Genomic DNA, 13,400 nt, shown 5'->3' with positions numbered 1-13,400 from the left:
GTTGAACACAGTAATATGAAGCTAATTTTACAAATAAAGAATCATTTTTATTCAATTTAATATTGCAATATAAAAAAAGGAAGCACGCTCTCGAAAAAATTCCCTGGCCTTAAAAACAATTCCCTGACATTTCCAGACTTTTTATTTATCAATAAAAATTTATCAATAAAATTTATCAATAAAATTATCAATAAAATTTATCAATAAAATTCCCGGTAAATTCTTGGTTTCCCCGCCAAGTCACCACCCTGATTAAGAATTAAAGGGGAATTTTTTCGAGATTAGGGGAAACGCAGGGGAATAAGGGAAAGATTGAACTCTGAGAAATTGAAACACTGAACTCCTCAGTTTATTTAAATACTTAATAAAAATTATACCTAATATTTACGTATTTGTACAGGATGATGCCCTTTATATGACATGGACTATAAGGTACTGGATACATTGGAATTAGTGTCAGAAGCAGAACTGCTGTCTACACTGTAGAATAAGTGCTTATAATGTTGGACGTACGCCTGACAATGCTCTCCTTTCTGAAAAGCTGCCGTATTGTGTAATTTCATATTTCGTTGCTCGAAAAACTCAAATACTGAGTGAAAAAGTAGGTTGTCGTTTTTGGCTTTTGCAACTTCCAGGAACTTTCTTGCCGATACCTGATCTGCCATTCCTACTGATCGAACATATCTGAAATCATGAGTTTCAATTTTAATTTTCCAATTTGAAAAGTTTCAATCTGAAATTATTTCATTTTCATTATCTTGATATTTAAATTTTATCATTTTGCAATTGCTCAAGTATCAAGAATTTAGTTTATACATCGTACAATTTTGAAAGATATTAATTTGAATTTAATCCAATTTATAAGATCAAAATTATTCAATTTTAGAAACAACAATTTTTAACACTTTGTCGTTTACTTTGAATGTGAACAACTGAAATTATTCAACTTTAAACTCCGGCATTTTTATATTCTTTTATTTTAATCCTTTCTATTTGTAGTTATTCATTTTTGTAAGATGCGCTTTCAACTCAAAATTGTTAAATATCGAATTATTTAATTTTAACACTTCGAACTTAAAATTGCTCAACTTTAAGGCGTTTAAAATAAAAAACATTTTTTTAAATTCGATTTTAAGTTATAACATTTTTTTTTAATTTTCTCATGATATATTTTTCAATTGATCACAGTCCGTACTCTTTTTACCTAATCCCCCTTTTACCCCTTAGATTTGAAAAATTACCTAAAACACTTTATATCGAGAATTTTTACCCAAATTTTTCCTATTTTTACAAGGTGTCGATTTATTACAAAAAAAATCATAAAAAGAAATTGAAGACATTAGAAAAAAAGAAGCTTTGAAAGAAATTCTTTTTGATGAAATAAAATACATGAATTTCCATTCAAATAGTTAAATTTCCAACTAAACAGATGAGTTTTCAACCAAAAAGATTAATTTTCTACCAAAAAAGACAAATTCTCTGAGAAAAATGTGAATACTCATCTAAAATGATGAATCTTTAGCAAGCAAAAAATTTATTTTATATTTAAAAGGAATATATTTTATCATGAATCATTTTAAGCAAAATAGCATAAAATAGATTCACTGTTAAAAAATATATTTACAAACCACCTCACTTTTCGTCGTATTAGAAACAGAAATAATCAATGGAAAAAGAGTGAGAAAAAGGGGAAAAAGCATAAAATGTTATTTTTCAACCAAATAGTTCAATTTTCTAACAGCAAAGTCAAAATTTCAAATAAAAGCAACGAATTCTCAACAAGAAATATAATATTTAATATTTCAACTAAAAAAGATTTTAATATTACATCGAAAATGGTTAAATTTATTTAAAAGACGATATTTCAACAAAGTGTTCCATTTTCATTTAAAAAAACGTGTTTTCAATTAAGCAATTGGATTTTCCACAAAACAGATTATTTATAACCAAATATTTTAATTTCTGACCCAAATAGTTCAGCTTTCTACCAAATTGTGAATTTTTATCTCATTGCTATTTTTAAGAAACAAATAAAAACGTTATTTTTAACAAAATAGTTAAATTTTTAACCAAAAATGTGAGTCATCTTCAATCAAGATAGATTTTTAAATAAAAAAAATTCTACCAAATCGTTCAATTTATAAGGGAAAAAGATGTATTTTCGACAAAATAATTAAATTTCTAAATCGAAAATATGAATTTCCAACACAAACTTAATTTTCAACCGTATAGTTGAATTGACTAAGAAACTGTTAAATTTTTAAGGTAAAAAGAAGAATTTTCTACAAAGCGAATTAATTTTCATTCCGAAAATGTAAATTTTCAACAGAAAAGTTCATTTTTCAACTTCTTGATGAAGCTTCAACCAAGTAAGATTTTTCATTAAAGAAATTAAAAAATGTAAGCGAAAACATGCATTTGGTACAAAACAGATTAATTTTCAACGCAAAATTTTGAAATTTCGACAAAAAAGTTTATTTTCAACAACAACAAAAAACGAACTTTTGAACAAAATAGTTAAATTTTCCAACGATGAGGTGAATCTTTAACGAGGACAGATTTTTCAGAAAGAAACAAATGCAAACAAGTTGTTTAATTTTCAAACCAAATAGACGATTTTCTACAAAACAGTTACATTTTCAACACAAAAATCCAGCTTTCCAGAAAAAATTTAATTTTCACCTAAATATTCAAATTGGCTACCAAGTTGGTGAATTTTTAAACCAAAAGGACGAATTTTCCACAAAACAGATTAATTTTTAACACGAAAATATAAATTTTTGGCAAAAATCCTCATTTTGAACAACAACAAAAAAATTAATTTTGCAACAAAATAGTTTAATTTGCAACCAAAGAGATGAATTTCCAACCTAAAAAGATTTTTCAGTCAAAATGGAAAAAAATGTCAAATTGTTGAGTTTTCAAGACAAAAAGACTAATTTCCTACAACACAGTTAAATTTTAAACCAAAAAGTTAATTTTCAACCTATTATTTGAATTTTCTAACACAGTAGTTGAATTTCCATCAAAATAATAATTTTGTTAACCATAGAAGAACATTTTCAACGAAAAAATGTAAATTCTAAACGAAAAATTCAATAATTGATATTTCAATTAAAAATTATTTTTATTTAAAATGAAAAGAAGAAAGTTCTGAAGTATTTAACTAATTTTTCAAATCTAGCTAAATAAAATTTTTAACACAAGGATGACTAGAAAACTTTCTAAAGAAAAGGCGCTACTGTTAGAGGGAATTTTTGTTCGAAATTCAGGAGATAACTACATGACATAAAGTTTTTAATAACACATAAAATCTCCTTTTTAATTCCCGTCTTTTACTTAAGACAGAACTACTGAATAGCTGTAATCCCTGCTATTCAATCTGGAACTTATTTGATTAAAAATACATTCAATTCCAATCCTAAGTTCAAAGAAATTAAATAAAAATAATAAATTACTTCTTTTACTGTTGTAGGTAATTCTTTAAATAAGCGTCAATGTATCTTACCTTAAGGCAGGTAATATATGTCCTTTGGACAATAAAACTTCGATTATTTCCTCGTGCGCATTTCCCAGGCGTTTAAGCATATCTAAAGCGAGCTGATGTGCAGCAGGATACAAATTCTCGAGGGAAAGTAATAAACATGCAAGAGGTTTTGAATCAGTAACAACATGATATTGCAGTAACTGATGAAGTTGATAATAAGCTTTTCTCTGAACTAAAGTCGTTATAACGAGTTCGTGCAAATAGTGCTGCACTGGGATGCCATGTTCTGTCAGAGATCTACAAAATGATTACATTTTTTTAATATAGCAATTCGAAGTCGAAATATAAAATTCCCTCTTTCATTTAGCAAGTAAATAAATTTAAACTATTTAGTACCTCATATATTCAAGCAGAACCCAAATTACCATTTTCGGTTCTATCGTATTTTCAGGGAACTTCGAAAGAATATGACTGTACACATCACTCTGATCAAGTACCAACTTGTACTTCAAATTTTCTGACTCCTCGCTCTGATTTTTTGAATTGCTTTGCAAAGGTGTTCCCATCTAAGAAATTAATAATTAGTAAAAAAATAGTCAAATCAGGCACCGCGCATCTGAAAGAAAGGGTTCCGTAGCCCATTGATACGTTAATTAAGTCGTTCAAACCTTCTCTTCCCATACGTCCCCTACCACCACCCCCCCCCCAATACTCCCTCTCTCCTCTCTTCCCCAGCTAACACTTCCCATTCTCTACTTCCTTCCCCTATCCGGCTCACCCTAATTTCTAATCATTTCTCATTACTAACACTCACTTCTCCTACGCCCCCTCTCTAATTTACCCTAGGTCCTCTAGTCCACCTCCCCCTCATTTTTCTTCCTTTATCTACTTCCTCTCCCCTTATTTCACTTCGCTTTATCTATTTCCATACCTCCTATTTTCCTTACCCTCACTTTACCCTTCATATAGCCTTCCACAAGTTCTTCCTCCTCTACTTCTCCGTTAACCAAGGAATCCTCAAATATGTGCTCCTCTCCATCTCTTCTCTTCGCTTCCCCGGCTAGTATTCCTCTTTTCCTACTTCCCTTTCCTGATAATCTTCTTCCCTCCTTTACTCACTCGCACTTATAATTATTTCCGCTCACTTAGACTCACTTCTCCTATACCCAATTTCCAATTCCCCTTAGTCCGTTATACTCCTCTTCATTTCTGTGCACTTACCCTACTTGAAATACTTCCTCTCCTTCATTTCCCCTCACTTCACCTATTTCGATTCCTCTCATTTTACCTCTCCTCTCATTTCACTTCACCATGCCTTCCAAAACTTCTTACTTTTCTACTTCCCCCGCTCTTTGCTCATGTCCCCTATTTTATCTCACTAAGAATCACTTTTCTGTTTATCCCTCCCTAATTTCTCCTAATTCCATTAGTTTCCCTCCTCTAATTTCCCCTAAATTCTACAATTCGACCTTTCCTATTTCCTTTACATGACGTACTTACTCTTCCCTCATTTCACTTACTTCACCTACTTACTCCTCCCTCATTTTCCCTAACTTTACATACTTGCCCGCCATCCATTTCCTCTCACGTCCTCTACTTTCCCTCCCTAAATTTCTACTCACTCCCCTTCCACTCATTTTCTTTAAATCTCCGTCACCCATTTCCCCTTTCTTCCTCTATTTCCCTTTCCTCACTCCCTTTCCATCCCCAAAGAGTGTGGCCAAAGTTAGCCTATTTTTTTAACCTTCTTACCGTCTTCGGGAAAAAATATAAAAATATGTCACAGGTATCAAATAACTCGCGATTGAAAACTAAAATGAACATCGCTTTTCGTTATTTGAAAATTTCAAAAAATGACTTTTGTAAGGTTTCTTTTATAGAAAAAATACAGTGAAAAATGACTTTAAAATTAGTGATATTTTCTATTTTTAATTTGTTTGGGGTCTTCTTAACCCCTAAATAGGGGTAATCTTATGAAACATATTTTTATATATTCTCCCCAGGTCGCTAGGGAGGTCCAAAAAATAGGCATTCACCATTCGTTTCCCCAACTTCTACTAAACTCATTTCCACTCACTTCCTCTAATTACGATTCCCTCATTTCACCACACTAACCCTACTCCCCCCCCCCCTACTTTCCTCCTCTCACTTCACTCACCACCTTTCCCCTAATTTCTCCTACTTCCCCTTCCGCATTTCCCCTCACTTCCTCTAATTTTCTTTCCAGCATTACCCCTCCTTAACCTTACTTTCTCATCCTTCACTTCCCCTACTACCCTCCACTCATTTACTCTCACTTCTCATCCTTAATTTCCACACACCTTCTATCCGCTAATTTTCCCTCACTCCCATACCATTCATTTGCCCAACTTCTCCACTCATTTCCGCTTAATTTGTCTAATTCCTATTCCATCATTTCACCACAAACCCCTACTTTCCTTCCCTCACTGCTCCCACTTTCCTCTACTCATTTTTCCTCATCTCCTTCCCCCAAATTTCCCCTCCTTTCAATTTCGGATTTCCCCTCACTTCCTCTTATTTCCTATCTATCATTTCCCCTCATTAACCTTACTTTCTCGCCCTTACTTCCCCTATTTATTACCACTCACTTCCTCTAATCCGTGTTCCCGCACTTCACCTCATTACCATCACTTTCTTTCCCCCACTCCCCCTACTTTATTCCACTAATGTCCTCTTACTTCCCTTCTCGTAATTTCTTCTACTTCTATTTCCGCATTTCCCCTCATTTACTACCCTTCCATTCATTTCTCCTCGATTCCCTTCCTTGGAAAAAGGTACGACAGACGAACACCCGACCGAAACTATCAAGGTTTCTGCCCGGGGCTACGAAACCCTAAAAAATAAATTAATTCTCGTGTAGAAGATAAAATTTAAAGAATGAAGACTATCACCTGGCACTGCAATTCACTTTCGAGTTGACATCGGTAGACGGAATTTAGTTTGTCAAAAATAATGGGCATGTCGATTAAAGTAGTCGGCATCTGAGTCATAAGACTTTGTAAAACTTGTATGAAAAATGGTTTCGCGTCTTTGCGCTGAAGTAGAAAGTCAATGAGGAGGACTTTGTCAGACATGAGTTTAAGAAATGCTTCAAGTCTTAATTCAATGTACCTAGAAAATTACTTATTGTAAGACAAGAAGGACGCATAAGGAGCCGTTCAAAAATTACTTCACGCTACTTTAAACACTTTTTCAACCAAGAAAAAAAAATCTTTCCAACAATTTAGTTAAATTTTCAATCAAATAAGTGAATCTTCAACTAATGAAATGAATTTCTAACAAAATAATTCAAGTTTTAACCAAGTAGATGAATTTTTAATTCATCTATATAAAAAAATATGAATTTACAACAACAAAAAACATAAATTTTCAACTGAAAACGATAAACTTTCAACCGATAATGGAATAGTTTCATTTTCAGGTAACAACATTATCTTTGGAGCATAAAAGGACGGATTTTCAACAAAATATTTCAATCTTTAACCAACGGAATGAATGCCCGAATAAAAATGCCTGGACTTGAGTTCGACTTGAATTGCCCCCAATCAAGACATGCAAGTCGAAAAGTTCGACTTGAGCATGTCTCAGTTTAAAGACGGAGCCAGACTTCAATTTATGTCTCGGAGACAAGTTTTATGTCTTGAAGACATAAATTTATCTCTTAAGTAGAATTTTTAAGACTCCAACACGTGCAGTTTATAACTTCGAGCGTATACCTGCCCTAACAAAAAGGTTATTTCTAACAGTCATAAAAACTAATCTTTGTTAATGTTTAAACAATCTTGTATATTTTTATACAATATATATTTTAAATAAACTTATTTACGGATCGTTATTTGTATTATACTTGTTTGACGATGATACCGAAAATGTTGTTTGTTTTTACGTATTTCTAACGGCTTAGGAGATCCTTCTAGAAAGTTACAATTTTTATTTTTCTGAAGAAAATATTGAAGGTTTATACTCGTTCAGACCCACCGATTCTGAAGTTTTTAATTAAAATTAACTAATTTAATAATTACAAATTTTTTATTCATAAGTTTTAATCTCATTTATGAGCCAAAAAAGGTTCGATAATCTTAGCCAAGACAAGGCTCGTCTTGAGTCAAGTAAACGTCGTCTTAGCTAAGACAACGCTCGACTTAAGACAAGTAAACGCCGTTTTACCGGACGTGGCCATAAACGTAAGACATAGGCCTATGTCTCGACTCAGTTTTGAGACGCAGCCAGACATTGATGTCTTGGAGACGAACTCAAGACATAACCAAGTCGAACTCAAGTCGAAGAACTTTTACTGGGGTGTTCATAAAATTAGTAGGAATTTCAACCAAAAAGGATCACTTTTTAACCACTTAATCTCTTTTTAAATTGAAAAAAATTAACTTTCAACAGAAAATAATTCTTTTTTCTTATTGGGTTCTATTAACTTAGTTCGCATTTTAGCCAAGAAATGAAAAAATGAAAGTTTATTAAAAACAGGGGAAAATGAGGAATTATTTTGAAACAAGGGAAAAAGAGGCATTCTTTGAAAAAAGGGAAAAAAGATAAAGGGGGTAAACTCTGAAATTAGATGCCTTACTTGTAAACTAAAATGACTAATTTTCAATTTTCAAGCATTGAAAAACTTGTTAGGCACATTTATACTTTCCATGTGTGAAGTCACATTCTGCAGTGTGACCAAGTTTTTAAATGGCTCCTAACGTAGAAGATGAATATTTTTAATTAACCGATAAAGTCGAGAATTATTCAATATCTTACCATAAACAACCTAATTTGGCATCAATCACAATGTTCGGTTGAAAAACAACCCAGTTTGGTGAATCTATATTTTACAATAAGAAAAATGTTCTGCTATGTAAATTTAAAAGTACCATTAAAAGTCGAAGGCTTGAAATTGTCTTAAAAAAATAAAAATATTCATGGAAATGTAACATCGAGTGATCATTAATTACGTAAGGCTTTTTCGAAAAGAAGAGGGGGGAGGGTCTTAAGAATTCCTTACGTAAGTTTCTTTTTTTGAATAGAAAAAAATGCTAATTGACACCTGATTTGGTGGTTCAAATTTGTTTTTATACTATAACGAACATTATATATTCATTTGTTTTAATTTTTTTGTATCGTTAAATATTAAATAACACACTTATAAAAGTCTTAAAATCTGGTGTACATCTATAATTAAATCTCCTGAAATCCCATTTAATATATTAAAATCCATTCTAAAAAGTTAATTTGAAAAATCCTTTGAGATCTTTGCAAATAATTTGAAATCACCTTAAATCTTTTCAAATATCTTTAAATCCCTCCAAATAGCATGCAACTTTTTAAGATTCTTTAAAAACCAGTAACTTATTTTTAAATCACTTAGAATCCCTTTAAATCCTTTATACTTTTTTTAAACTATGGAAATCATTGAAATCTCTTCAAAAACTTCGAAATTCCAAAAAAATCCCTTCAAACACTTGCAATTTTGTGAAATATTTTAGAATCTTACGAGATCCATTGAATTTCTTAAAATTCAGAGAAATCTTTCAAATTCTCAGGAATCTCTTCCAATCTCTTGAAATCCCTTTATATCTCTTGAAATTCCTTTATACCTCTTAAAATCCGTTAGAATCCTTTGAAATCATTGCAAATATTCTGAAATGCCCCAAAATCTTTTAAAATATCTTTAAATCTCTTAAAATCTTAAAAAACTCTTTAAAATCCCCTGATGTCCTGAAAAATTCGTGAACATTCTTCGGTAACGCATGAAACTCCTTAAGACCCTTTGAAATTGATTTACTTATTTTTATATTTAATAAAAACCTTTGAAAATCCTTTAAAACCCCTTATAAAAACTATGAGAATCCTTAAAATCTTTAAAATTTCATAATAATCCCTTATAATAATTTAAACTCCATGGTAATCCTTTTAAATACCTTTAAAAGTCACTGAAATCTTTCAAATTTTTAAGAATTTCTTCAAATTTCTTGAAATCCCTTACAACAGTATAATCCATTAAAATCTTTTAAATTCTTCAAAGTGGATGATAATTCTTGAAATCTTTGAAATCCAATAGAAATCCCTTATAATCATTTTAATTCCTTAGAAATCCCTTAAATTCTCTGAAAATTAGGTAAAATCCTTGAAAATCACTTCAAATTTTCAAATCCGTGGAAATTACTCCCAATCTCTTCAAATCCCTTGCAATATATTAAATCCATTAAAATCTTTTGAAAACCATTAACTTTAAAATCATTGCAAATATTATATAGTCCCCTAAAATCTTTTAAAATCTGTTCACAGCCCTTCGAATTGTCGAAATCTGATTAAAATTCCCTGATATCCTCGAAATTCGTTAAAATATTTCGGCATTTCAAGAAATCCTTTCAAATCGTATGAAAACCAGTGACTTATTTTAAAATACTTTATGATGTCAAAAAATCGGTTCAAATGCTGGAAATTCAATGAAATATTTCCGAATATTTTGGTATCCCTTACAATATATTAAAATTCTTTAAAATCTTTTAAGGCCCATTAAAATTACATTATAATATTTGGAAATCCTTATTTGAAGTTCCGTATAATCTTTCGAACTTTTACGAAATCATGAAAACCTCTTTATCTCTTTTAAAATCTGTATAAATTCAATAAAATCCATTAAAATTCATTAAAGTCATTGTAAATCTTCTGAAATCGTTTCATAACTTCTGAAATACCATTAAAATGCCTTTTTGTTTTTCAAAATTCCTGAAAATACTGTGGTATCGCATGAAATCCTTTAAAATCTTTCGAAATCTTTGTGGCTTATTTTTAACTACTTCTAAATCTTTAAAAATCACTTGAAAACCGTGTAAATTACTCTCAATTCCTTGAAATACATTACAATATCTTGATTTATACATAGCTAGAATTAAGTCACTAATCGAGATTAGTAAAAATTGAACTCAAATTTAGAGAGTTTGAAACTTCGTTCAATCTATTTAAATTTTACAAAACCATAAAAACCCCTTTATATCTCTTATAATCCGTATTAATTCAATAAAATCCTTCAAAATTCATGAAAATCCTTTGAAATCTTTGCAAATCTTCCAAAATCACAATAAATCTTTTTAAATCTCATTAAAAACCCTTGTTATCCTTTAAAATTCATAAATATACTTCGGTATCGCATGAAATCCTCGGAAAAATACCTTGATTGATACATCGGTAGAATTGATTTACTGATTGAAATTAGTAAGGATTGTGATTGATTAAAATTTAGTGTTTAAAATTCTATTAATTCTTTTCTTATGAAATCATGGAATACCCCGTGATATCCCTTGAAATCAATTGAAATCCTTTGGAATCTTTGCAAGTATTTTTATTGTATATGACATCTCTTTACACACCTTAAACCTTAGTTGCACGGTGGGAACGTGGGATGCCACCAACTTGACTTCAGATTTTTGCCATTTAATTAATTTTTAACGTCTTTAGGTCGAGTTTTTTTTGTTCATTAGCTAATCCATTGGTAAGATAACATAAGAATATAGCTTTTTTTGACATTATTGTTTATAATAATTGTTATATAAATAAACAAACTTAAAAAATGCCTTTTTTGAAAGAATACATTTTTGAAGAATCTATTCAACATAACAAATTTAAAATCCTTACACGGGGGTTTTTGGGGTCGCTGATTACAAATCTGAATTCAGAATTTGGAAATATTTAAATTCAAGATGGTGGACTCAAGATGTCGGTTTAAAAATTTTGAAAAGAGATATGCGAGCTTCAAAATCTATGCCCGGGGGGTTTTGGGGACGCTAATTACGAATCTGAAGTCAGAATTTAAAAAATATTCCAATTCAAGATGGCGGATTCAAGATGGCGATTTCAATATTTGGAAAATAGAGATATACGAGCTTGAAAATTTATACCTGGGGTTTTTGGAGACGCTGATTACGCATTTGAAGTAACTAAATTCAAATTCAAATTCAAATTAGTCGATCAAATTTAGTTTACCTTGATACCCCTACCAGAAATTTCTGATAGAACTTTCTTTCCGAAGCTTTCCATATCTTTCAGATGCTTTCCGAAATCTGCATCCGAAATTCTATCCGAAACTGTATCACCAATTTCTTTCAGAATATTTCAGAATTTATCAGAAAGTATATCAGCGGTATCTTTCCGTTTTTTTCAACCTTTTCCGAAACTGTTTCGCACGCATTTTTGTCAGTTTCTATCAGATTTTATCATAAAAATAAATTCCGTAATATTCTTTAATAGAACATGATATGTAATTATTATGAAATTATAAATAAACTTTTTAAATTAAAATATATCGAAGGATTAGAAAGTACAAAATTATTCATTTAATAATTTTATTTATTAAATAATGTATCCAAAATTATAATTGTTTAATATATTTGATAGTAATTTAGTGAACAAATTTTGAATAAAAAGAATTATTTTTTAAACCTTGTTTAAACAACTGTTTTGTTTGTTCAAATTATTATTATTAACTTTTGAAATAATAATTTGCAAAAACAAAATAATATATTATTAATAATATTAATAATTATTATTATTAATAATTAAGAATTTCTGATAAGAATAAATGGGACATTTCTGATAAGATCCAATAGAACACTAGTGGGACACTTCTGATAAGATCTGATGGAATTATATTGGGACAAATTTTCGGAAAGAAACTGAAGAATTTGGATGCAGATTTTGGAAAGATTCTGATAAAATCTGACAAGAATATTTTTCCGACTGTTTCAGAATCTACCAGAAATTTCCTTTCAGAATCTTTCCGATTTTTTGGGCAGGGACGTAAATCTTCGAAATCGTAGATGAGATTTTGAATACTTGGTTTTCAATAATCTAGGCATTTATGGAATTTAATTCGAAATTCTGATTTCAGATTCGTAATTAGCAACCCGAAAAACTTCCAAGTAGAGATTCTCAAGCTCATATATCTATTTTTTTCCAAAATTTTAAATCGCCATCTTGAGTCCACCATCTTGAATTGCAAATTTCGAAATCATTACTTCAGATTCATAATCAGCGAACCCCAAAAACCCCCGAGTAAGAATTTTCAAGCAAATTCATTGAACAGAAAAATATGTGCGACAAAGGTTTAAAACCTACAAAACCTGATTAAATTATCTGCTATTATCTAATATTTGTAAAAATACTTTGGCATCGCATGAAATCCTTTAAAAATCTTTCAAATCTCCTCAACTATTTCGAAAAATTTCAACATTTTTTAAGGCCATGTGACGAGTGGGTCACGTGACCAAATTCCTACCTTACCGACACTCTTTTATTTCCTAACTTATTTTCACAGGAAGAACGACATCGAGGCAAAAAAACTGTTTTCATAATTTTTAAAAATTATGACCCGGCCCAACTTTCTTAGTGCTTCTTATTTATTATTCCAAATTTTCAACTCGATGTGGTGCTTCGTGTGAAAATAAGTTAGGAAATAAAACAGCGTCGGTAAGGAAGAAATCTGGTCACGTAACCCACTCATCACATAGCTTTAAAATCCATTGAAAACCTCGATAATTGACGTGAATTCGTTCAAATTCCTCAAAATCTTTCGAAATCAGTCGGTGTCTCTTAAAATCCTTTGAAATTCAGATAAATGAAAATCTGCAAATCTGAATAATCATGTAAAATACCTTGATCAATGCATAGCTAGAATACAGTAACTAATTAAAGTCAGCAAAAATTGTGACTACCCTACCGAAAAGAATCTTTGAGTATATACTAAACATTCTTGAGGCCAAAGAAGCTCAGAGAAATTCTCCGCAGGCACTCAGGTAGATACGAGGGTGGATTGATAAGTTTCCGGCCTGACCAAGAAAAACAACGTTTTTAAGAATTTTTTTTTTTTATTTCTCAACATAATCTCCTCCAAGGC

The 13,400-nt window shown here is 30.7% G+C and overlaps 1 protein-coding gene across 1 annotated transcript in view; it reads right to left on the bottom strand.

Moving 5' to 3' along the window:
- Positions 1-327: 327 nt before the first annotated feature.
- Positions 328-13,400, bottom strand: part of LOC117168147 (regulator of MON1-CCZ1 complex) — a 30,931-nt gene continuing 17,858 nt past the window's right edge. The window contains exons 8-12 of the mRNA XM_033353570.1: positions 8,267-8,330; positions 6,400-6,619; positions 3,884-4,053; positions 3,509-3,784; positions 328-684 (exon numbers count right to left, since the gene is read on the bottom strand). Of these exons, the coding sequence (XP_033209461.1) occupies positions 426-684; positions 3,509-3,784; positions 3,884-4,053; positions 6,400-6,619; positions 8,267-8,330 (989 nt within the window). The 3' untranslated portion in view covers positions 328-425. The remainder of the gene's footprint in view (positions 685-3,508; positions 3,785-3,883; positions 4,054-6,399; positions 6,620-8,266; positions 8,331-13,400) is intronic.

Source organism: Belonocnema kinseyi, chromosome 2, assembly GCF_010883055.1.
Source record: "Belonocnema kinseyi isolate 2016_QV_RU_SX_M_011 chromosome 2, B_treatae_v1, whole genome shotgun sequence".
NCBI lineage: Eukaryota > Metazoa > Arthropoda > Insecta > Hymenoptera > Cynipidae > Belonocnema > Belonocnema kinseyi.
The sequence above is the reverse complement of the archived record's forward strand: the minus strand, read 5'-3'. Positions and strand labels throughout refer to the sequence as shown.